The 26,840-nt window shown below is 37.8% G+C and overlaps 1 protein-coding gene across 1 annotated transcript in view; it reads left to right on the top strand.

The window, feature by feature from the left end:
• PMS1 (PMS1 postmeiotic segregation increased 1 (S. cerevisiae)) overlaps positions 1 to 26,840 on the top strand; it is a 46,222-nt gene that overhangs the window by 14,560 nt on the left and 4,822 nt on the right. The window contains 7 exon segments of the mRNA XM_009334969.1: positions 5,699 to 5,815; positions 9,611 to 9,733; positions 11,762 to 11,905; positions 13,243 to 14,065; positions 14,068 to 14,113; positions 19,490 to 19,945; positions 20,473 to 20,603. Coding sequence (XP_009333244.1) covers positions 5,699 to 5,815; positions 9,611 to 9,733; positions 11,762 to 11,905; positions 13,243 to 14,065; positions 14,068 to 14,113; positions 19,490 to 19,945; positions 20,473 to 20,603 — 1,840 coding nt within the window.

Genomic DNA, 26,840 nt, shown 5'->3' with positions numbered 1-26,840 from the left:
GGAACCGGCTGGCATTGGCTCTGTCAGACATAGGGGAAGCTTCTAGCAGCTTCTCACAGAAACCACTCCTATACGCCCCCCGCTACCAAAACCTTGTCACGCAAACCCAATACAGTGCATTAGCGTAAATTTACCATTTTTAATAATGGGATTGTAAATTTACCATTTTTAATAATGGGATTATACTTCGCTTCCAAACTCTGCTGTAGCTGCATGTTGGAAAGAAATCTGCATTGAGCAGAAACAGCAGCATGTAAGCTCGCTCTTGAGTTGGAAAGGCTACTCCGTTTAATGTAATGATAAATTAAGTTCCTCCCTAATCTGTGTGTCTTAAAATATAAAGAGGAATTATGATTAAGAATCTGCAGTGCTCTGCAGCCGACATGCTTTCATGCTGATCTGGAATATAGCTCAGTCTTCACTTCCATTCGTTGTTCAGTGGCTTTGCTGAGAAAGCCAAACAGAGAGTTAATTATGGTGTTTTTTGTGATGAGGACACCTGTCCACTAGGAAATGCGCTGAGACCCTCAACTCAATTTACATCAGCCAGAGAACAGCTGCCAGATGGTAACTACTTTCGGTCACTACCAACCTGGTTGAATTTGAACTGGTGACCTAGAGGTGAAATGCTTTATATCCTATTACTAATTCCTTGAGGTTTCCAGTTTCTCATCCATCACTTTTTTCAAATGACAGCACTGTATATGTCTGAAATCTCAAAACAATTACTGTTTCACATATGTCGTGTGTGTTGCAGAATCTGAGATGTGCCTTTAGCTCTTGCAAGGCTTTTGCACTCACTTTGTACGCTTAAAAAAGGTTAGCAGAAAAAGGATATTTCCAAAGCTGCCTGGGAGTTTTCCCTCTTCCTTACCAATGCACTTTGTCACAGTTAGGTATGTTCTCTGTTACTTTTGTTAACCGCTATTTTACAAAAGGCTTTTAAACCTCCTTTATTTAAGTGGAATTCACTGTAATGATGTACATCCTCTGAATGACAGTTTAGGATTAGAAACTGTGGGTTTTTTGACAGTAGTTTAATTGTTTGGGAGGTGTTTTTGTTGGGGTTTTTTTTTTCCTTCTGCTATGGAAGTGGAATTTCTCTAAACGCCCACAGTTGAACATGTATGGTTAAAGCAGCCAAAAAACTTACAACTCTTTCTATAGTCTTTGTAATTCTTGAAAGAATTACAAGAAATCTGAAGACGTGTTACCAGATGAAGGTCCTTGTCTCCTTGTAATCTCTCTTAGCTCCTCTCCTAACTTACCTTCCAGCTCCCAAACCCAAGCATTTCTCCACTGCATGATGCTCAAGAAAGCCTTTTCATTGAGAGGGTGCTCTCGTATCACAAAAGGGAAATCTGAGCAGGAATACGTCAGAATTTGTAGGATGAACAGTGCTGTGGAACATGACTGTCTTTCAACAAACTCCCTTGATAGCTGTAATGGCTGGTGCCCATGGGATAGATAGGCAGATGTCGTCTGCATCTGATGAGGGGAAAAATGGTGCCTTGAGTTTCTCTATTGCATACCTCTGCTGGTAATTGTCCCACTATCATTTATGAAGTGGATGGGACAACTGATTCCTCAGGGGCAAGTATAAAATATATGGGAAAATAGTTATGATTATGTAGAGAGTTGCATTATTTTTCTTTATGCTAAATTGAAAAACTGCCATGATTTCTGTTTTCAAGGGAAGATTATGCAAGAGCTCTCTCTTAGTAAGATAACTTACCATTGGTGTTAAAACAAGACGCCAGTTATGGCATGGAGCTGATAAACAACAGCGATGCTTTTCAAGGCTGGGATTTTAAAGAACGTGGTTAAGAATTTATCTTGGTGTGTTCTTGATCTTAGCCGATAGGTTTTCTTCCACTGCAGAGAACCTGCCAGCCCTTGCAGCCAGGTGTCTGTGCATCATGAGCAAAAGAGGTTATACACATTGTACAAGGTGGTGTCTTTTTGTTTGCCTTTGGCTGTATTCAAACTTTTGGTATTACTGCCTGGCTTTGTCCCTGTTTGCATGCCCTCTTAACAAGTAGGCAGTGATGTTTTCGGGTTTGTTGGAGACTAATAAACTATTAGGTTTTAAGTCAGGAAAGCTAAGGAACATACTGGCCCAAAGAGTTAACTATCTACAGTGAGATCTCGGATGCCGGGGTGACAGGATTCTTGAAGCATGTAAAACAAAATTAGAGAGACTGTGAAATACAGTTCTCTTTTACAGAGCGAACTCATGTTACGTTACCAACCTACAGTTCATGTACAGTGCTTGCTCTACTAGACTTTTACACCCTCAAACTTTATTACAGGATAAATAACACAATCGTTGTCACAAAATAAAGTAGGTAGATGGTTTCTGGGTAGTAAAAGTCTGCTTGGTTAAGTTACTGCCATTATGTGGTAATAAGGTAAATGGGATGAATCTGTTCAACTCATAAAATCATAGTTGCACTGAAGTAGCCACAGTCAGCAACAGCACCCCGTCCCCAGCTCTAAGATTTTTCTTTTGTCTGTGATTGTAAATCATTGTGGCTGCTAGTAGAAGTTCTAAAATATGAAGGATAGTTAGGGATAAGGAGTGGCTGGAATTTTTCTCTGTCCTTCCTTGGTGTCTTTGAGGAGACAAATAATGAGCAGTTCTTACTCTCCTTAGTGCCATATACCAGGGACCCCAGTGGGAAGAGTTTGCATACTCTTTCTCGACTCTTTACACATTTTTCAAGGAATCCTTCTGGGCTATGTGTATGCATCCTGAAATAAGAGATGCCTGCTCCATGTGTGCATGTACATTGTCATCATTCACAAAAGTATGCATATGTCCTAGGGCTGGATGGGGGTGGAGAAATACATACGCACAGACACACACACACGTGTACTTATCTTCTGTATATGTGCAATATATTTTATACACGTTTTGACATTTTGTAAGATCTAGATCATGTAATCCCCTTCAATGAAACAAGGAGGGAGGTGGGATATATTTGGCTAGCTCTAGCAAAACCTAAGATGGGCCATATGTAATATTATATCTTTGAGTAGGCTGTTTCTGCAGTGTCATCATACTGACTAGAGTCAGATTCTTCCTTGGCTCATCCTGGACACCCGCTTTATATGACCTAGAAAAAAAATATGGGGGGGTGGGGGCGTGGGGGCGGTGTATATTTTTAGCTAAACTAAAGGGTATAAGCAAGGTTAAAAAAATAGGGTATTACAGGAACCTCATGGAAACAGGCACTTTCTAAAATAAATGAAATGGAACATGCATTGTTTCGTCGTGGATTTTTTAATGCCTGTTGATACATCTGGAGAGTCTAGAAAAATAATTTTCTTTAAATTACCAGCTATTCCTATGTTGTTGCTTTATAATGTGCAGTCAGGGCTAAAAATGAACACACAGTTTATTCTGTGTTTATATAATATAGAAATTTAGGAGTTGCCTGGCCTCTTTAGTATGTAGGTTTTAACTTAACCTACAGTGGTAACTAGTTCCTAAAATTTTGTCTGTAGTTCTGAGTATCAATATCTGATAAATATATGACTAGTTAAAAAATACCCCCTGAACTTATTAACAGTATCTACTTTTAGCAAGTTTGCATTTAATAAGTTCTCATTTTCCACAGCTTTCTTAAAACCACCTTACTGAAGTGATCTTTTCACAGTCCTGAGTATCAGCCATTCAGCAGGTCAAGCAGTGTAATAACCTTGCATTAATCAACAGCTAAGATTTATATCGCTACCTGCGGCATCACACTAGTATAACCTAAAATAAACAGCATGATGTTTATATTAGTCATGTAACAAGTGTCTTTCTCAGTTTGGTCACATGCGTTTAATTTAAAATATATCCAGTAAAGAAAAAATTGCTTGGCACTCTGTGTTTCCATTTTAAGTAACCAATTTTAAAATAGAAACAGTACAGGATATGTTTTATAAGAGGAGCTCTAAAGAAGAGGACAAATTCTTTCATCACTCCAAAATGTCTTTGAGGAGATTTACAGCAGGTGGAGAGGAGAGAGGCTGAGAGGCAGCATGCTTTGGGCAGCCCCGGGGTGTCCTTTGCCACTGCCTGCTGCCAAAGCACGGTGGGGACTCTCCCTGCCAGAGCTGTGGACACGCGGCCCGTGGCTCTGCTTGCTCATTTCCCCTTCTCCCCTTTTTGTATTTGCTGCCCGCCCCGACATAAATTGTCCTTTATGTTTGAGGGGTTCGCACTTGCTGTAGGATGACTAAGCTGTGATCCAGCATGTGCAAAGGTCTGTCAGGCTGGTGTCTAGGAGGTGAGTTAGATTCAGGCGGGACTAAAAAGCCCCTCTTCACGAATGCTGCAGAGTGTACATGGAAAATTAAAGATTTGGGGAATAGTTTTAGGCCTAACAGTCTCAAAGCTTTACAATTCCACCTGTCCTGTAGGAAGGGAATATCATTTTACAGGAGCACCGTGTTCTTCCGTGGAATTCACCCCTCAAGGCCAGCAACTATCCCACTGGACAGGTGGAATTTTAAGGCTATGTATTGCATTTCTTGAGATGGGTGCATGTATATTCTTTGCTCGCTCACCATGCTTTCACATAACATCCTGTACCAGAATACTGTGAACTCATTTTGAATGATACTGGACACCTAGCACCTATTTAAAACATCAATTTTAAACAGCACTGTAACGTCAGATTTAAAGTGCAACTTGCTGCATTTTTTTTTCCTTTTGTGTTTGATTGTTACACGTTGAAATGCACTCAGTCAGCTAACAGTGACGGAAATAGATATAAAGTGGATCTGAATCTAGCAGTCTCAGTTGCCTAGAAGCAGAAAGCCAACTAAGCAAAATATTTTTGTTGTTGATACACAGCAATAAAAGTCAGCAGATTCAGAGTTAAATTTGTGGCTGTTTAGTATAGGACTTCTTATTAGTGAGAGACAAAATTTCACCTCCCAAAGCAGCTAATACTTTGTGTATATGTAAGTGGACTTGACAGGTAACTTCTGATGCAAGTTACAGTTCATACTGCCTTACTGTATTTATTAAATCTTTGCAATAGTATTGCAAGATACGAAGCTAATAGAGCAGATTTCCTTTTATCCTACTAATTTTTACAAAGTTTTCTTTAAACAAACAACTGCTTTCCTTGTAAATACTTCCTTAGAAACTGCTTTCCTTTCTAAATAGCAGGCTTGTCATAGACCTAGAGCATCCACATAAGAGCTATGAATGGACATCTAATAGCCTGATTTCTACCAAAACGGCCTATCTCTTGGGTATAAGTACCATAAGCGTCGCAGTGCCCACCTTCAAATGTTGACCACCATGCCAGAGACATGTCATAAACTCAATTTATAAGCTCGGTAAAAACACAAAGCCTACTGCTATATATCTAAGAGGAGAAGTAGTATTTGTATTGATTTGTTTTTAACAATTGTTTCAGGTGCAGAAGTCCAGATTAGCCATGTAACATCTATAAATACAAGCTTTGCTTAATTTTCCAATCGCTACGAGTCTAAATAAGTAATACAATATGAGAAGGCATGCCAAAAAGTACCATATCGTGTGTGTTAACACTGAAAGTTGCGAATGTAAGAGGGTCAAAGTACAGAATGTTACATATACAGTATGTGTGCAGTTGCATATGCATGTTCATAGACATGACTTGAGTTCAACAAATATAATGTCAAAAATTTGACTCTGTGCCATTTGTTTCAGGCAGTTATTTGGCAGAAGACCAGGGTGTCAGATCACAAAATGGCCTGTATGTCAGTTCTGGGAACAGCCGTTATGGGCAGTATGGTACCTTTTCAACACTGCTGTGAAGATCCTGAGGTGAGTTTAAACTTCCTTCTCCTGAATCCACTTAAAGCCTGTCAGTAAAGAGAGCTAAATCAATATTCAAAAAGAAGGAGACTTTGAAAAAGAGAATATTATCTCCAGATTGACATCTGATTAATGCATTTGATTCTATTACTGTCCTCTCTGTAAAATTAATTGGTTTGGTGATTGAAAATCCACTCCAAGAATCATCTAGTCAGGACTCACATGGCACTGATCAAATGGCAGTAAAAACAGTTGTGATGACAAATGCAGAATTGCTGATTGCTCAGAGCTGTCCGAGTTGGGATTCCTGGCCCACGGGCAGGTTGTGCTCTGATTAATATCTAAGCATTTATATCATTCTCATCCTCGTGGCCTCTTAGCCTTATACTTTAAAGAATATCACCTCAATTTCAGTGAGGGGCACCTGAGCAGCAAAAGAAACACCATACTTAGAAGGCAAGTTGTGCAAAATTTCCACTAAACATACATTTCAAGGAAATACTAGTTAGTTTTCAAAAAACTCAGTGCACTTGACTTTCTTTGCCCCTGTTGAAATTGAGGGAATTCCCCGTGATAATCTCCTTTGTCTAATATTTTTTAAAAATTTTTTACTCTGCTTCCATTTTCGTTGGAGATATTCTTATAAAGGGGAGTCTTGCTACGCTGATCTTTCAAAGTTGCATTTTCCTGTATCTTGTAGTAATAAATCTTGACCGGTCACATAGATGAGATGAATCACCATCTGTAAAGTCACAGTGGCTATTAAACACACCTTACCATGCTGCATTCAGCATGGTAAGGTGTGTTTAATAGCATTATTTAGACTTTATTAAAGTCTGAATATATATATGTGTATTAAAATTTAATAGCATTATTCAGACTTAAATCTTGAGTTCGTCAGAATGCTTGTAGTATACATTTGCAGGGAAATGAGGAGGGGAAAAAGCAAAGTTGCTTCTTGTAGTTTACAAAGTTTTAGTTGCTTACGTCTGAACAGAACATCCAGAGTCATTCTTACCTGAATGCAGGTTGGATGTGCCCCACAGGGCAAGTGCAGGGGGCTCCAAAAGGAAGACATGGGGGTATTTAGAAGGGACTAGCTTCAAAGGAGGCACTCAGGTTCTCACGTTACCCCTCTGCTATATCATGAGGCATCCATATTCCTTGAATAGAAGTTGGGGAACATTCCATCTCTCTCTGCCTCTAAATAGTGTGTAAAATACCACGTGCATCCCTTATAGGTGTATAAGTGATCCATGCATATTGCTCATGCACAAATCTACGTTCAGAAACCATGGACATTTCTAAATTAAGCAGCCAAACACTATGAAATGACAGAATTAAGGTTGCCTGTGTAACCCTTTCTTCCTCCCTTGTGTGCTGGTATTGGGGTAGGTATTTAATGGCAAGGCATATGCTGCTTTTTTCCTTCCCATTAGGTCCATGCCTCATTCAGAGGGCAGCTCTTTAATTCTTTTCCTTTCCTACTTGTTCATTGTGTAGCTTTATACTCCTTTGCTGCAAAGTCTACTCTGAAGACAAAACCAACCTTGCTATAAACAACTTTCTGTAAGCTGTACCTTGCTAACTGCAGAGTTAAAACTTCTGTAACAAGTGATCCAGGGGTTTTAAAGACTGGCCTTCTTCAAAACATCTCCATTATGAGCACTGAATGAAACAAGAACACATTTCAAGCTGACTCCAAAGCACGCAAACTCAGGAGCTACTTGTAAAATAAAAAGAAAACTAAGAAAATAAAGAATTGACACAAATTTTTACACGTACAAAACCGCATCTATGCTTTTCACATCCCCAGTCTTGTAAATGGATGGATCTATTTTGGCTGAAAACTTTCACACAGGAAATTTTCCTAGTCTCTTCTTTTTCTGTGGAGGTTAAGTTTAGCAGATACACATGCTACTGGGAAAAAGATAAGTACTTAAGAAAGACATTCTACTGTCCATTCAACACAGCTATGTTTTAATACATATATAATTTTTTTATTAAAGTATTAATTTTGAAAACAGTTGATCTAACTTAAAAGCAAAAATTCTGTAATACTTTCCAGTGTCTGTAATTTTGTCTTTATACTTCATATACTTTTGTATATGAAAATTCTAATAATTAAGACTAGTTTTAGAAATTGTTGCTAGCTTTTAATGAGCATACTGATATTTTACGTGGCTTTAAATAGTAACAGCAGTCAGCCATTTCTAAATCTGGCAACTTCTTAAATGAGTTATTTAGAGACTTTCAGTTTTGCTTTAATGTTGTCTGTATATAAAAATATTGTTTGAAGTGAAAGACTTGTACAAATATTTGGGAATTAGAAAAGGAGCTTGAAGCGTAGAGGAGGGACATTCAGGGAGGATGTGCTAAAGTTGCAGAATAAAAATCTAGAAGTGCTGCATGTTGTTTTCTGATAATCATCCAACAGATATTTGACACCTCTTTTACTTGACCAGTGGTGTTTGGTTATGTGCGATGTTGCTGACCAGAACACTCCAGCTTTAGCACAGAATGCTTATTACAAGGTCAAGAGGGAATAAGGGAGCACATGAGCAGATAGCTGGCATGACGTAGATGAATGGGAAGGATGGGCCAAATCCCAGGGATTTTAAATTCCGTTTCAAATGCATGATAATTTGGATTTTAGTAAATACAAGTGGTTCTGCCAAAAGCAAAGCTAACGAGGTCTGATTGCTGTGTTCAGTGATCCACCCTGCTACCAGGACATTCTCCAAACTTTCCCATGTCTCCAAAATCTCCATCCTCACGATGCCCCAGTGTTCCTTCACCTATTAGTTTGGGCAAGTGGCAATGGGGCAATGTGTGGGGCAGTATGTGGACTGGTCGGCATGTCAGTTTTTACATGCTGATGGATCCTGGCTTTTGAAAAGTTACAATTGCCTTTTCCTCAGTAAGGTCATTATCTTGAGGCTCTCCTCTCCAAACAGCTGTCAGTTACCACAGAAATTGTGGAAATACAATATCTTTGGGATTTCTGCTTCTTCATCAGATTGAATTGAAATCGATCCAACAGTTTCAAAGTTGCTTGGTGGGGGAGAGGGGGAGGTGATGGGACAGGCAGCACAAGTCATCGGCCTCATTTTGACCTAAAAAAAAATAAGCTAAAGAATCTCAACAGAAAAATCTTAAAACTTGGAGTTAATGTTAGATACTCGAATCGTGTGATTTTCTAAGGCTGCTTGGCAGTGCTGTGTGCTCACAGGTTCTGCTGCAGTCTGTGAATCGTGGGTGCTCAGCACTCTTGAGAGTCAGATGATTTGGATACAGGTGGTGTAGGTAAATTTAGGTGCCCTGAATAAATGCCCTATGACAGGCTATTTAAGGTACCCTGCGTGTTGAAAGTGAGGGATTGTGTGTTTTGGGCTTTCCCCATAGGGGTAATTCACTACTGCCTTCACCAGGTTGGGCAGCAGTGCGTGCCTTTAGCTTGTACAGGGGTTAAGTTTGCAACCCTGTGGTCACCCAGCCTGAAGCTGGCTGGTGTTGCTCTCCGCAGCCCTCAGCTGCAGACAGCAACCTGGTGCAACTGGCAGTCCAAATGGGAAATTTCTCAATAAATCGATCAAGGAAAATAGATACAAACCCATCCTTCTCAACCTCTTTTTTTTTTTCTTTAAGTGTTTTATTTTTTTGTATCATAACTTTCAAGAAGCAATGCATGCATTTGAATGACTTGGGCTCCTGTATAATTTCATTTTAATACCTCACCTCTGAAAAAACCTTTTTGGCGTTCTCTTTAAAAGACTTTTGCACTGTATTTGTTTATCATTGCAGATAAATCTTTCTGGATTTCTCCCAAAAGCTGAGTCAGACAGTTCTTTGACAAGCCTTTCAAGTTCAGAAAGGAGTTTTGTTTTTATAAATAATCGTCCAGTTCATCAGAAGGAAATACTGAAGGTAAGATCCTCTGCCTTTTTATTGAAGGAATAGAAAGGTGACGTATGTGAGGACAGAGACACCTATGCAATCTACAACCTTTTTCCCACATAAAATAACTGGAGTATTACAGGTGAAGATACTAGCATTTACAACAGAAATGTCTTCCACAAGTCTGATGTTCCTGGTGCCTCAGTTCTATTCCATTTGCTGCAGTCATTTACGACCACAGAGCTGGAGGTTATGTTTATTGCTGTTTAAAAAAATATAATTTCAGATACTCTATGCGAGAGACCAGAATAGCTGATTGTTTCTTTGTGTTAGCCTGCAGAAATACGCCTGTGCAGTTTTCCAAGGGGGAACTTTATGTAGTTTCTTGTAAGAGAATTCTTCTGAAAATAAAGTTTTGATTTTGTCCACTTCTTGCTGTGGGCTTATCAAGCAAATATGCATACTTTCCCTTTAAATTTGTTATGCATTGGATAAAAATGAAAGTGATAGTGCAGCAGCATTGGCCACAGCTAGGCATTGTGTAGGCAGAATTTGATACTCTTGGGTTTCTCACACTACTGAACCTTGCAGCACCTCACTTGGAGCAGCCTTGCTGTCCTAATCTTTGCCCTCCCCAGAAAGGAAAATCATGTTCATGCCAAAGTGTACGTGTAGGTTTTAAAGTGGAGACAATGAAGTAATTTCAGTTGGCAAGCAAGGCTTTGTAGATGTAAACCCTGAACTTGTGTTGGTACCTTAAGTGCCAGATAAGGCTAGTCCATCTCCATGCAGTATTTGATGTGCCTGGTTCTTCTGGGAGTTCAAAGCTCAGCTTGAATCCCATGACAGAGACAGCTTTTTAACCAGAGCGCAGAGGCCTAGATTCAAGGTGGGATTCAGAGTACTGTCATACAAAGTAAAAATATTTTGCCCTTCATTTAGGGCTGTTCTTGTAGTTGTGCAAGTGATAGTCTTCTGCTGCCTTTTTTTTTTCTTCTTTCTTTTGCAGTTTTTTTAATTGTTTTTTTTTTGGCCAGGTGAGGATAACAATACATCTGTAAGAATACACTTTGATAGGTTTGGAAAACAAGCTATAGATCACTTACTTTTATCTTCATGCTATGTATGGGGAAGAAGTGCTGGTGGACCTCTCATTACTACAGTTCAGTGCCAGCTGAGGACCGGCTGTGGGAATATTAAGGTTAAAATAACTTGAAAATATTTAAATAAATTTAATGTTATTTAAACAATATTTAATAATTAAAAATTAATTAAAAATTTTAAATTTAATCTGCAGCAGCTCTTCATTTTTTATGCTTTCAATTTTTTTTGTCTCGTTAACATATTCTTTTCTCCAGTGTGTATGTCCGTTGAAGGATCCCTGATATTAGAGGGAAATGCAAGGATCTTTATTTGATCCTTCTAGTTAATGAGACCAAAATTCTGAAACAACTAAATAATTTTGTAGTCTTTTGGAGGAGTTTTTGGGAGGATTCTAGAGAAAATAGTAAGGGCAAGCAGAGTTTGAGAAGAGCTAGAAATTTATAATTGGGTCAATAAAAGGAACAAATTAATCCTGTTCCGGGAAGAGGGTAGGTCTGTGGTGCAGGTGCTATTTTCTCAGACAGACTTTAGTGTGGCTGAAAGAGACAGGAGTGTACTTGCATGCTATATAAGTAGATTTTCTTTAAAAAGCAAACAAATAATAGTATTTGTGTTGATTGAGGAAGTAAGTATTGGAGTTGCAGTCCAATTTGGGCATATCATATCTTTTCTTCCAAGTGTGATCAATACATTCATTCAGAAGGTCAAAGTAGCTACTGGTTCCTTTTTTTTTTTTTATTTAGCTGTGAAGATGTGGAAACCACCAATTACTGCGAGGTAATTGGTAATTATTCCAGCATACATGTATACCCACGAGGACCTTTTTAGCATTCCTTTAACTTTAAAAAAACCCTAACAAACCAGTTATGCTTTTATAATGTCAAATTTTGTTTCTGTGCCTTTGTGTCTATTTTATTGCCTTTACTGACATCTTTTTATTAAATCAATCTGTAGTTAATTCGACAGTACTACAGTCTGGTGACGCACAAGGATTATACTCGTTTATATCCTGTTTTCTTTTTGAATATTACTGTACCTGCCTCTGCTGTGGATGTGAATTTAACACCTGATAAAACTCAAGTTTTACTGCATTATAAGGTAACTAAGGTTTTAATCTGTTTTTGAGTTGTCAACCTTTTACTTATGTAAGCATAATAAGGGCTTCTGGGACTACTGAAATGTTTGAAGGTAAACAGTGCCACTGATTTTTTTTTTTTTTTTCAGTTGCATGATAGCTTGCCTTTATCACAGGACTGTTTTGTTTGCAAAATATTGAACAGGCTAAGTGGAAGATTATTCAAAATTAATTTCCCAGTTGATTTCAAAGATCATTTTTACGCTGTCAGATATATGTGTGTATCACTTTGTTTTCAGATGGCTTTATAGTGAGAGAAGCTAAATGGAATTATGAGATGTGTCCCTACATAAATCTCATACTTAACTTCATATTACACTAAGTGTAATCACTTTTTAAATGCCATGTACATTAAGGTGGGGGCAGGGAGGGAGTTGATTTCTGGTCAACGCAATATTTTGCCATTATGTGCATAGATTATTGTTGACATCACTTAAGTTTCAGAATATCCTGTTCATACTATCAAGATCTGAAATTTAGACCATATATGTCTGTGTTTTAGACGCTGTGTAGTGATAAATTTCCATAAAGTCACTTTCATTTATTAGCACTTCATATGAAAAACAGTGCCACAGAAATTAGGAAGGCTACATAGGTTATTCAGTGTGAATGTAGGTAGTCACACCAGTATGTTAATCCTCTTCTTCACTGAAAGTTTTTGTATTTGTCTATGTTAATCTGGTAAATATACTGCCTGTTAAATGTCACTTGTATGAAAATTAACACAGCATTCTCACATTGGATCTAGTTTAAAACTTTCCTTTGGCATTAGAAAAAGGTTTTTTTTTTTCTTTTTTCTTTTATTTTGTGGGTTGGTTGTTTTTTTTTTTCTTTTTCATTTCCATCATTTGGCGCAAAGCTGTCTTGGAAGCATGCACCATAAAAGCACCTACAGAAACACGCTTACATGAAATGGGATGTTGTTGGTGCATCTGTCTTGACTATAAGCTTCTAACTCCATATTAGGTGGGAATAGCTTTACCTGATACTGGTTGAAGCAGTCAGTGCCCTCTAATAAAGAAAGCGGTTAATCGGTTTTGTGATATCAGAGTAAACCAGTGAAGCAGAATACCTATCACAAAATACTTGAGGCTAAAGGTGTCCAGTTCAGAGTCTTTCTGAGCATGTGTGAACAACTGAAATGCAATAATCTGTCCAGATTTGTCTGAAAAATATTCTGAATAAGATCACTTTGCTTATTGTTCTATATTCTCAATATCTGCCAGTTACATTTTCAGGTGTGCTTGTGCATGTGGCTTTTCTGTTTGGTTTTGTGTTTTTTGTTTTTTTTTCCTTCCAGGAATCTGTCTTACTTGCTGTTGAAAATGTGTTGAAATCACTGTATGGGCCACTACCTGCTACAGTCCCTGGTGAAAGTAATAAAACAGATGTTACCTCAGAAGACATGTTTGTTCATAGAACAGAACAAACAGATGTGGTTGTTAATGAAATGGGACCATCTGGAAACGATGATCTACGTGCTCATACTTCATTCCTTTCATTCAGCAGTGATGTGCAAAACTGTCAAGCAGGAAAAAACACAGAGATCTGCTTAAATCATCAGACGTTTTGTGGTGATAATGTACATAGTCGCCTGGACAAAAAAGAGGTTTCTAAGAGTGATGCCTTTCCAGACAGTTCCTTAAATTTATTGTGTGAGAAGGAACAGGATGGACAGAATATGACCGATATTCAAAGTAACAGTGTTCCTGTGGACCCCAAGTCTAAAAAAGCTGATGAGCATCCTTTGAGTTCTGATAATATTGACGAAATAGAAAAAATTGAGGAAGCCTTAGTCCCTAAAGACTTACCTGAAATCTCTGCTGATAATTGGAGTATGGGAAGTGGATTTAAAGACCGTCTAGGAGAGAACCTGGAACCTGTTAAGATTTTGATTCCTGAAGTTGGAGGAACAATTAATAAGCAAAATGAACATACTGGTGAACAAAGTGATGATCCACAAATCTCAAATCAAAGCGTAAAGAAAAGAAATGTGATAAGTGATAAATTCGGTCATGTGACGGCTTATGACTTAATTAGTAGTAGAATAATAAGGAAACCGAAGTCTGCAATTGGATTTTTCACTCAAGAATGTCGTCCAAAATTGGTAACTGATAATCCAAAGGCCTTGAAGAGCAGTGGAAGAATTTGAACGAAGAGGAAAAAAGAAAGTAAGTTTTCAGGCTGTGTCTTGCTTCTAAATCTGGTAGTTACCAATGAGTCACCTGTAGTGAATTAAAAAAATCGTAACTTCCCAGTTAGTTATGGAAAAAATAGAGCAGAAAATTATTTCTGGCTTTTCAAGATCAGCATCAATATTGTGAGTTGTCATCTTTTTCTGTGTGCATATGTGCACTGCTGATTTGAGTTACTCATTTTGCCACTGTGCCATGCAGCAGTTAGCTAGGGACAGTTTTGCTGAATTGTTATTTAGAGATAACAGGCAAGAAATTGTACTGTTTGAATCCTACAAACTTCTGTTTTCTAAGGGCTGCCTCTATATTGTCGCACCCGATGCACTCTCAGTGAAAACGAGCATGGTGATGGACAAGGCACCATATAGTTCCTCCAGAGCTTTTTCCAACCAACGGTTCTTTTTTATTGCTACAAAGTGGGAATTCTTTTTCAGAATCTTTAGTACTTGAACATTTGGTAAACTCCTTTCCTCTAAATTTAGTACGTATCCCAACCCAGGCTACCTCAGAATTGTATTTATAAAACCCAGTCAAATGACACTAGGAATTTCTTTTTCCCCTAAACAGCTATTCCAGTGCTGGTTCAGAGAGTATACTACAGTTTGAATTTTAATCTGTTTCAGTCAGAACCAAATCTCTTTTTAGATTAAAATATGCATAGCTATATTCCATAGTTTTCTAAGATGAATTGTCAATGAGTGTTTGAAATCCATGTGCAAGTAAGGGAAATATTTTAGCTTAATTTGGAGCAGGGGTTGGATTAGTTAAAATATTAGGTATATGTTGTCCTTTATGTGGAACTTATATTATGGTAAAAGATGAATTAGAATAACAGATTTTGAGACATTCTGAGACAGTTTAAAAAAAAAACCAAACACCAAACCTTCCATATTTTGTTTGTAATTTTATAAAATATAAAACACTGTAAGGCATCACACAAATGAGGAAAATGGAAGTAGTTCTTCAATAGTTTCACGTGTAATGATTTGAATGCATATTGTGATTTGTAGTAGAAAGTTTGGGAAATGAAATTTTGGTTCTGAAGAACAAACTCATTGGAAGTGTTGTGAAAATGTGTTTTCTTCATGTTATGGAAGCAAGGAAAGGGGAATTAAGAAAGACCACTGAAAAGGAAATTATACTAGTCAAAACAGTGTAATTTTAACACTAATGAGAGATTCGATTGGGAGAATGGTGAAGAGGAGCTATACCTAGTGAATTACTGTTAATATATCTATGTTTTCCTTGACTTCGAAAACATCTGCATTGTTCTGAATACCAGCTATTTCAGAGTTAAGTAAAACCTTTTTATCTAGCTTCTGATTTACCTAATGTAAAGCTCACTAAGCAAGCAGCATGCCATGATCATAAAACCATACATGAGAGAAAGTGTTTCGTCTGTCTCTGCATTAGCAGAAATATTAATGTAATATTAGAAATCTACTCCAATTATATTCATGCTTTTAATGAAATGAAACAAAAGGTTCTGCCAGCTGTTTCAGAAAATTTTAATTTGCTCTGCTTTAGCTTTTGAGATTTCATGGTTGCTTTCCTGGTACAACTGTTATGTTTAAAAGTGTGCCTACAGATTAACTTTGTATTAGTTCAGGAAGGAGACCTCTCTGGTAATGAAGTTTTCCTTATATGTAGGAATGAAAGCAGTATGGTCCAGTGGATGTTGAAGTGAACGAAAAATTTACCACTGGTTGTAGCCATACGTTTCACCTTTGGTGTACCTCTCTTCTGCTTTTAATCTTTTAAAATTGCCTCAGAAAATGACAAAGAGGAAGAGATACACAGACATCTTTTCCTCCAAGGCAACAATCCAGAAGGATTGTTGTATGTCTGGCAGAGAACATAAGTCTTGCCTACCAGATACTCTGGATAAATTGGGCCACCTAGAGGTAACAACAAATGCATATACAACAGGGCAGCCAAGGTGCCACAGTTCTCCTGAGCACGCTATGCCTTCAACTTCATGCAATGTTGCTGGCAAGACACCACTTTTCCTGGGCTCTAGTCCTCCATCCTTCTGTGATAAAGTCACGCGTTTATGCTACAATGGGTGTGCTTGGCTTCAGCATCTCTGTTTCTTTCTGTGGCTCCTCCAGCAGGTCTAAATGAGCTTAAATCCCTTTTGGGAGCAGTACAACCAACAGATGTCTCATAGTGACATAGGATAACCTTTTCAAAACAAGCCAGCATTTATTACTCAACCGGAATGTAAAATGTTATGGTCTTTAGGTTATAATAGAAGAGGAAAGCTTCCATGCATGTCCATGTTGGCAGCATCGTATATCCCCCTGCTTTGCAAAGCCAGGATTTAATTTCTTGCACTCACTCTGCTCTTACTTAATACAGCTTGTGTATATTTCTGGCCTTAATATTTCTCGCATATCACGCTCAGGTAGGAGTGGGAGAAATCCCTCCAAGTGCCATGACAGTGGCAGCAGTAGTTATCCTGAAGGTGTAGGAAAGGTTCAGAGCTACACACGTTATCGTGAGGCTAACAAATTATCTTGTCAGCGCTGTACAGTAATTCTTCATGAGTATATTTGTACCTTGAGAGAAACGTTATTTCAGGTAGCGTGGCCTTTGCTGTCTGTTGACAGGTAAGAGCGAGCACATAGACAGTCATTAGTGGCTAGTAGTAACTAGCTCGTGTGTGGTAGCTTTTTATTGCCTGATAAACTTTCCATGCATCTCATGGCTTGTGTGTGTGTGTACGCATTATTTGCAACTCTTTCACATTGGGGTAAATATGCTTGCTTAGCAATTCCAGAAAAAATCTTTTTTACTGTATTTCAACCTTTTAGTTAACAAGTTCTCTTTCCTTTGGATGGAGGTCATTTGGTGGTACCATCTGGTCATTGGCCATCCATCCAGCTCCATTAATATATTGCCAGACAGTAATCATGAATAATGTTATTAATAATTGGTATCAATCCTTCCATACTGTTGCTTGTCCCCAACATCTCTTCAGTTGTAATAGAATCATAGAATCATTTAGGTTGGAAAAGGCCTTTAAGATCATCGAGTCCAACCGTAAACCTAACACTGCCAACTCCACCTCTAAGCCATGTGCCTAAGTGCCACGTCTACACATCTTTTAAATACCTCCAGGGATGGTGACTCAACCACTTCCCTGGGCAGCCTGTTCCAATGCTTGATAATAGTAGGCCCATATTCTCCACTCCTAGGAAACAGTGCTAGTCACCTGAAACCTATACATTTCAGAAGATGACTGTGAAAAGCTGATATGGGCAATTAAAAGCTTTTTAATTTTCCTGTTTACAAAGGAAGGAAACACAGAAGTAGTGTGTAATACTTACTCATGGTGGTAGTTTGAGTTGACTTGGTTTCATTACATGAAGAGGGTGATGCTGAGATGTATTACATTCAGAATGTAACCTCTCTATTCTGGACACGTATGAATCTACACAAATGGCCATTTCCAGTCAGAGTTTTCTCCAAATAGTCAAATTCAGATTATTTGTCTTGTAAGGTCTGAGAGACCTTATATTAAAAGGTTTTTCTTATATGCTAAATATTTCATTTGGGTTTCAGATGCAAGGGGGAAATAATAAATGGTGGATCCATTTTTCTAGTTAAACCAAAGCTGCCTTTGAAACTAGACTTCATTCTAGTCTTCCACTTCCCTCGTTACACCCAGTTTTCCAGATTTCCTTGGCTTTAGGTTTTGGAGCTTCAAGAAAGGGTCGTAACTTTACAGTCTTAATTCACAAAGCAGAGAAGAAACTGTTATTGTAGCACTTGTTGATTATACTTGCCTCTGTGGAAGGAGTTTTGGAAAGGCAAAGGTGTTCCCTCGTAGTTTGTAACCTGCTGTTTTCTTTGATTCTGAGCAAATCACTAATAGTGATGTATATGACTTTGCAAAACCCTCACAATCAAAGCTTGTAAGGCTAGAATTTTTCTGATGGTAGCCTAAAATGACAGGCAAGTTGGACTTTCTTTGAAAGTGTTTTTGGTTTGGATTACCAGTGTATCACTGAAAGCTCAGTTCTCTTATAGTTAAATATTCTCCTGTATTACAATTGGGTCTATTCAATACAAAGTATTTATTGATCTGGTCAAAGCTATAAATGTATTTGGGATAAAAAAAAATTCTGTTCATGTGATTTCATCCATTCATTTTAAAAGGAGCAGATGTTTTTTATCTTAACATTTACTCCATATTTTCTAGGACATGATTTATTGCAAGAAACTATTTAAGCTGACTTTTTTAGTTAACTAAATATTGGTACCATATGTGAATGCTAGCACATCATAATTAATTGCAAATGGTGACCCTTTTGTTGACCTTAATTTTCCAGCATGCATACACATAATTGACTCAAACTGTTCAGCAAGTAGCAATAAATAAATATGCCCAGCTAAAATACTTATTTCCAATACTTACATAGGATAGTACTACTTTTTTTTTATTGAAGATTGGACTGGTTTGAATTACCTGCTAGAATTCAGAATATCAAATAAGGGCAAAAAGAGGGAGTTCAGCAAATCATTTTGGCCTTCAAAAAAGTAAGATTCGTATGCAGTAGGCAAGTATAAACCTGGCATCTAAAAAGTTTAGCTATCTTCCTGACATTTGTAAACTCATTAAGAATCCATTCAGGTTGTAGAGATTTAGTATGTAGTAATGTTTTAACCATTTAGACAGCATTTAGTAGTTCATTATTGAGTACTTTTTGAAAAATCTCTAAGTTTATTAGTTACAGAATTCTGTGATAATTGTATCTATTCTGTATTCTCACACTTTTTATTCATGTGGCTAATTTTAGGCCATTTGAAATCAAATGTACTTCTTTATATAAAGTAAAGCTTCAGGCTTGTGAAATTATTTAGACTCCAAACTCCTACCTAACCGCATGGACTCCCCTTGAAATCTGTAGAGCTCTAGAAGCTTAAATGACTTCGTGAATTGGGCTGGATGTGTCTGTGACAAAACTCCTTCCAAAACTATATATAGCTGATTGCGAATTAGGGTTAAACATAGTCTTTGGGACTGAGGTCAAAAGCAACTTGCTGTAGCTCTTTGTATGATGCAGTCTACTCCTCCCCCTTCAGTAATTCAGGTTTTGCTGGCTCTCATGATGAAGGAAAATTTCCAACTCATCGTCTTCAAAGGGTAATGTAATATGGGCACAGTCCCCAATGTCCTTCCATCCCTGTCATAGTGGAAAGCATATTGATGCGGCTACTTGAATGAACCATGGGAGTTGTTCTTGTCTGTCGAAATGGCTACCTTGCCTTTTGTTTTAGTATGTTAGGAGTTGGGGTTTGGAGTTTTTACTCTGATTATGCTACTGGTTTGTTTTCTTTTTTAAGTTATGAAGTAAAAGCTGCTAAAGACCTGGAACGGTACAACAGAGAGGTCAAGAAAGCTATGGGACAGACAGTGCCCCGACCAACAAAGGAGGCAGAAAGACAGAAACCCAAGCTGAAGACTTCCCCATCCGACCAGCAGAAGCTTGACAAGATATTTCATGCTCAAACTGAAAAGAAGCGGAAACCTGAACAGCCTATGAAAATTGTGACAGTGCCTTTTTCTCTGAGTTCTTGTAGACATCAGCTTCAGAGACCCAAGAAAAATGATTCAGATGAACACGAGCTTTTCCTGATCCGTCGTCAGAGTTTTCCTGATGTCTGGATATTTGCTACTGAAAAAAAGCTAATGTTGCTGAATCCATATAGATTGGAAGAAGCCCTGCTATGTAAAAGATTACTGATCAATCATAAGCTTCCAGTAGAGAAACTGGACAAGTCAATTGTGTTAACGGACAGGTATAGTACAATTGAGCGAAAATTTGTATGTTACATCAAGTATCATTTGATAATTATTTACAGTGAACTCTGGTGAGGCCTTGTTTGCTAATTCTGTGATTATTTGTACATTCGTTTATCTGTAAGAACAGATTTTATGTTTTGTATACTTCTACCTTATAGTAATGAGCAGGCCTGGTCATACTCCATTTGAAATAAGTATGAATTTTGACCAGTTTCATTGGTAATGCAGCGAAGACAAATTTCTTCCCCCAGAAGAAAATTAAATGCTTCACGACTTCACTCTAGCTAACCTTCCCCCATGCATTAGGGAATGGCTGATGTAATTATTATTATATGTCTAAACTTGGTCACCCTTTAAGATACGTGAATAGTTGCTATTTTGTTTCTTTAAACAAATTGCTTTTTCAGAATACTTTTAAAAATCTTGATCATTCCTCATCACTTACTACTTTTTTCTGTATTTTTCTCACATTTTCACATTAAGGATTTTGGTTTTTAATGCTTTGGGGATATTTTTTTTCCAGCCTTATTGGTGGATCTCAGTATATGGCTGCTCTTTATAAAATGCAGAAGGATTACCAGCATTTCAATGGATCAGGTTATTTGTCAGATCCAAGGCTTGTAGCAAATGGATTCCAGATAAAAGTGATAGAAGGTATGATGGTTTTAAAATCTTTTAGTGGTATTGCGGCTTGTTTCTTCTGATTTAATGATTTAAATGATTGTTAACATAGATCATGTTATTCTACATCGCCTTATCATTTAAAGCACTAACATCCTGCTTTCCTTAACATTGAGATTTTATTACTTGGCAAAAAATGTAATCTTCTACATAGAACATTGAGTAATGGAAACTGATAACTGAACGGAAAACTTTAATAGTATTTCAAAGAATGCTCTGAAATCCACATTTTCCTGACTTTTTTTTTTTCTTCTTTTCTCAAAATGCTGGATGTCGATATCCTTAATTGCCATTCTGACAGAATTTAGATTAAACTGATGAGAATTCCTTAGTCCTGGCAGCTTCTTCCAAGGTGATACCTACTTGCAGAAGATTCTGCGAGTACGTGCTTTGGCTGACTACTCCTCTGCTGTTGAGCAGTTGAGGAGGTCCAATAAGGAGCTGGATCTGGTTATTGACTTACTTTCACATCAGAGCTGTAACACAGAGCCCAAAGGGGCCAGTAAAGAGAGGGTGACAGGATCACCGTCACACCTTTTGATAGAGTTCAATATGAACTTTTTTTGAGACAGCCTACTTTTCAATGCCTCTACATTGATCACAGAATAAATATGTTTCATATAAGATCCTTTTACCTCAGCAAGAGAGATGAAATATTTATACATTTTTCTGAAGAACGATTTAAAGGGATGCTGTTGGAAAACCAGGGGCAACCCAATCAGGGTAGGTTCTGTGGATCAGGATTTCTCTAGCAGAATTCCAAGAAAAGCGAACGTCTTTGGGGGTAGTACCTAGCTGACAGCTCAGAGAAAAGATTCACTATAAGAGCTGTTAGAAATGCTATAGCTTCATGTGTTACAGATCCCCACATATGTACAGCGATGACAGATCTACTGTAACATATGGGATCTTTTAAGGGTAGGTACAAAAAAGCGGTGTAGAGCAACTCCTTCACTCAGAGGCTGACTCTTGGGAAGAACAGAGCCTAAGCTGTTTTCTTTACTGAATCATGCACAGCAAAAATAAGGAAACTTCTTTCTGACTGGCTAAATCCCTACATAAATAGCAAAAACTTTGTAGAAGAGTTGTTCATGGTAATAATCTTAGATTGAATGATTAGGGGAATAAAGTGCATATTGTAAGAGGCAGCTCTTAAAAGGTTTATTCAGCCTAGCAAATCAAAAGCTGAGGAAGTCTATGATATGTCTCTAGACAAATATGGGAGAAGGGGATTGTTGCTTAGCCTTTTTGCTCACATACCTTTTTTTCCCCACCTCCTGATATTGTAAGTTTGCTCAAAATCTAATTAATGTAAACTGGATGTGAATAAATTGAATGTGAAAATTTGATGACAGTTTCTAGGCAACAACGGAGGAGAGTTGTTGACCAATCTTGTGGTACTGGAGATGGGGAAACTAGTTTTAAGATAGCTTGATTAGTTTAAGAGCAGAATTGTACAATATAACAGCAAGGGACTCGACACAGTAACTGGGAAGTAGTAACAGTCTTCCAGTCCTGTGTTCCCAAGTATGTAAAATTAAGGAAATGAAGTCTTGTGATGAAACTGTTCTCATTTGGCTTACAGTTAGTGAAAGTAAAAGCACTTTATATGTACTATACGGGTCGACGAACCGTGGTCATAGACTTGATCAGTACTATAAGGCTAGCCCGTATGAAGAATGGGAATCTAATTCAGTTCTTTGTTCCAGTCTTACACTTTAACTACTTGAATGAAATGTTAATAACATCTGAGGCTTGTCAGTCATGTTTATAAGCTTCTGCTGATGACATTATAGCAGTTACAGCCTCTGTTATTAGAAGAGCATACCATTGCAGATGGAGGTAGAAATACCAGCAAGGAAATGGAATTTCTCCCAGACTTTTTTCCAACTGACCCAAGGATTTTTACTTAATACTTCATCAGTCCCTCTTTTTTCTTTTTTTCTTAAACTCATCCCTGAAATATGCTATCTTCTACACATATGCTACTATCTTCTACAAATACTTATTAAAGCCGATTTTTAGAAACACCGGTATTAATTATTAATAGTCCTTATGTGTCCTTCTCTGGGAATTTCACTATGCAGTTTGAGGTTCTTTAATTTATAGATTCTTGTTGTATAATCTTTACGGAAAGTGACCTGCAGACCAGGAGTGATTTGTCCCACTTAGACCTGAGTGTTCTGTAGGATTTCTCAACTCATGAGAGAACAAGTTTGTCTCATAAAACATTCTTCACTGTCCTTATAGAAGGATTTTTTTTTTGTTTGCTGTCTGAATTCAGTGTCAATTTTTGTGGGTTTTTTTGAAACTCAGACACAGCCTGAAAGGGGGGCATTCAGGTGTTGTTGAACTAGAAGTTGCCTCAGGAAAGTTTTGTTTCTTCAGGATATTGTTAATTTTTTGGGACAGGGGTTGCCACGTTGCATGGTGGATGATAAAGTCACATCTTGCTGTGGAGAGGTGTCCAGAATGCAAATGTGCACTTAACCCATGGTAGCTGGAGAGTTTCACCTTAGCAGCATCCATAGGAGCACAACTGAACCCCATTCTGTGCACATACCTTTATAACTCATTTTTCCCCAACTTTTCGGGTGAATTAGATCAGTCCTAGTATTTACTGTTTCTCAGCTGAACTATCAACTCTTTCTTGCTGTCAAGGTCCGCCGTAGTGTATTTGAAGGCCTATACTTTCCTTTGGGACTTCAACCTTGACATGGTCATATTAGATGTCCCTTTCTGCTAATGGTTTATTTCTTATTAATAGCCACTAGTGCATGGCTTTCTTCTTCATCCTGGGTTAAGAGTTTTATTTTCTGTAGTTAGAAAATTTCCTTTTTCTGACAGACACATCCTCTTTTATGTCACAAGCAAAGGTTCCATTTCTTCAGCTTAGAATTTGAATGTGAAAGTGGTATTTCTGGTAATTTCTTCTTGCAAAATAACAAGCCTTTCTGTTGATCCATGTGGATAAGTCTGTGATGCCATTGGTAGCTCTAAGATACCTTCCAAAACAAGAACAAAGGAAACTTAGCTGCTCCAATTCGATGTTTGGCAGTTTTGGCTACAGAAGAAGGGACTTTCCTTGACCCATGGTGATCTCTGAAGAGGACTGTCAGTCTAGCAGGTTGCATTGATTATTTCTTTAAATCTCCACACATATTCTGACAAAGGAGAAGAGAAGGACCCTGAGTATTGCTGCCCATTATCATATATTAAAGTCTACTCACAATACTCAGATGTTAATCTGGAACACAAGACCTCTTGCTTTGGTATTGAGCACCTCACTAGGACTGTCTCCTGGGTGAGTATATAATGACTTGAATATAGGACCATAGATTCATTCCTTATTTCCTCTTGGTGTGGGGGGTGTTTTATAGGACTGACTGTTCATTTAATAACAAGCAAATCTGAACAGCTGCATTAATTTGGAAGGTGACTTTGGTTAATTCCCTTGTTGCGTTGGGCTTGCATCTCAACTGGTCTTTGTTAAAGATGCTTCTTCACAGTTTAAATTCCTACCTTTTGGCAAGTTATGGCACAGAGGAACTTTTTATAAAGATTTTGATTCTGATAGTTTCTTACTTGGGGAAAAAAAAAACAACTCACATAGTATTGGTTTTTCCTTACTTGGATGACTTGTCTGTAAGGGACAACTTCTCTCTTAGGACAAAATAAAAAATTCGTTAGTCTTGCATTAAATTTGGCAGGTCTTGGGATTAATACTTGGAAATTGAATCTTATTCCCTCACAGTGCTTGGAATTTGTAGAAATACAACTCTACTCTTTAATGGCCAAGACCTTTTAGCTAGTGGGGTGGTTCTGAACTTTAGTTACTCTAATAATAACCTACCAGGAGTCTTTCTCACAAGCATAGCAGGGACATGCCTCACTCTGAACCCCATGGCACTACATGACACCAGATGCACTACTCCTAGTAGGTTTTTGAAAGGTCTAACTAGGCCTTTTCTTTCTAACAAGGACTCTGTTCCACATGGAGTTCTGTTCTTACTCAGTCATTTTGGTGGGAAAACTATTTGAACTTTTGGCAATGTTTTCCTTTTTCACAAATGCAGCCTTTGGATAGTTATTTTTACAAGAGTGTGAGAGTTTCAGGCCTTACTTGCCTATTGTTTCATTTGAGGATAAGTCTGTCCTTTGAATCCGCTCTTGTTGTAAGACAGGAATGTAATTTACCTTTGCTCCATATTGTTCAAAGATTCTGTATGACTTCAGCCAATGTTGTTCCAAGTATCCTAGATCTTGGACGTGCCCTATCTTCTTGTTTTGGTAGACTAAGATCTTTTGTAATGTCTCCTTGTTTCTCTTTATATTCATTGCTCAGCAGTCTAAGGAGTTTTCAACTAGATTTTTCTCTGGATAGCTGACAGTGAAAAACATGTTGTGAAATAGCTCAGAAAAAGCTTCTTGCTGTAAGCATGTCAGTTAGGCAAAATCAATGGTTTCTTTGTGGAACGTGCCAGTTGTTGTGATTTGCAAAGCTGTGACGCTGAGCTCCAGCCTGTCTTCCACTGCCCTCCCGCCCCCTCATGTTCTGGCCTTACTGAGGCTTCAAGCGATGCTACCTTTGGGAGAGCAGTCTGTTTGCTTTTACTTAACTCAGTATTCTGGGATCTGCCAGGCATTTGTTTGCTGGGTATAGCTTGCAATGACCCCTACATCAGAGAAGCATTTCAAGAAGTAAGATGGATTACTTTCTGTCCAGTTCTTCTTAAGATGTGTTTGTTATATGTACCTTCACTGCTGTCTGTTTGCCTTTGTGAAAGTCCTAGAAAGAGAGGTGAATTCTTGGCTGGAAAGGAACTGAGAGCAAGGAACACGTCTTACCTGTTTTTGTAACAATGGTGGGCATTGGGCCATGCTGCAAGGCAGGCTTTTAGGGTAGAATTGTCTGCCTGATAGACTACATGCGCACAACATATACAAAGAATGTGCTTACAAGGCCTCAAAGAGCAGTAATAGGTAAATAACCCATCTTTCTTGATAATATAAGCTGCCTCAGCTCTTGTAACCGACCAGTGGAAAATCATGCTGCTACTTAATTTCAGTTTGATTTTGACCATAGACTGGAAGATAGATAGTCTTATAGTGTCACCTAATCTAGGTGGCAGCTGGAAGAGAACAGTTTTTCCTGGCCATCAGGAAGGAATTATCCAAAGATGATTGTGAATGCTTTGTTTGGAAAGAGAAAGGGGAAATTTGTAGCAATGAGAAATCCACATTTTTAGACAATTGAAAGCTAGTTTATTTGTTCACAGAAATATTTTGCAAATATATTTTTTTTTGCATTTGCAAAGTTGCAAAGCATTTCATAGAAACTACCATGGAAACTGCTTGAAGACTGCTGTTTGAATACTCAAAAATCTTAATGTATATTTTGTCAAAAATTTATAAGTACACTGAGGCTCTGACATCTGCTTACATCATCATATGTTGCCAATATCAGAATTCCTGCAAAGACTTGCAGATAACTATATGTTAATCAGCATGCAGTGGACTACTTTGCGGTCTAAAGAATGTAAGCAGAAAAGAAGAATGGCACACAAAGAGAAATACCAAAGGAGAAAACTTCTCTTAGCCAGGATTTGTATTGTTTGTTCTTATGTTAGAGTCTTTAAAGCCCACTTTGACTTTCAAATTAATGAGCAGTATGGTGAAGTCAAATCTGGCTGTCAAAATTAGCAGACAGGAAAATTGCTGTTGGTAAAACTGAAGAGTATTGAACATTAGCAGTTTCGATAGCAAGCACATATGATTGGTTTACTGGATTTGGAAAAAAAAAAAAAAAGAAAGAAATGTTTTGCAAATCCAGAACTTCATTGTCATGAACTTTTAAGAGGAAGCACTGGAAATACAGTCTTTGGTAGCATAGAGAGAAGTAATTATTGAAAGGTGGTCAAATAGACTAAGTTCTCATTTTAGAGAGAAAGCAGCATAATCAAATGCTCTGGAACAGTTACTCAAATCTAGTCAAAGCAAAATTGGGATAAAAATGAAAAGAGCTGAAGAAGATTAAAAACAGACTTTATTTTTTGCTCCTGTCTCCTACTTGCAGCCTTTTCCGTGGGGAAGTATTGGCATAGTACATCATCTTGTCTCACCTTTAATAACTGGCGAACTTTCAGATAGTTTAAGCTGAATCTGATCACAGGCTTACAGCAGTACATAAAAAATATGTTTGTATTTGCT

This window comes from Pygoscelis adeliae, unplaced genomic scaffold (assembly GCF_000699105.1).
Source record: "Pygoscelis adeliae isolate BGI_AS28 unplaced genomic scaffold, ASM69910v1 Scaffold212, whole genome shotgun sequence".
NCBI lineage: Eukaryota > Metazoa > Chordata > Aves > Sphenisciformes > Spheniscidae > Pygoscelis > Pygoscelis adeliae.
Note: the sequence above shows the minus strand (reverse complement) of the source record. Positions and strands in the feature narration are given on the sequence as shown.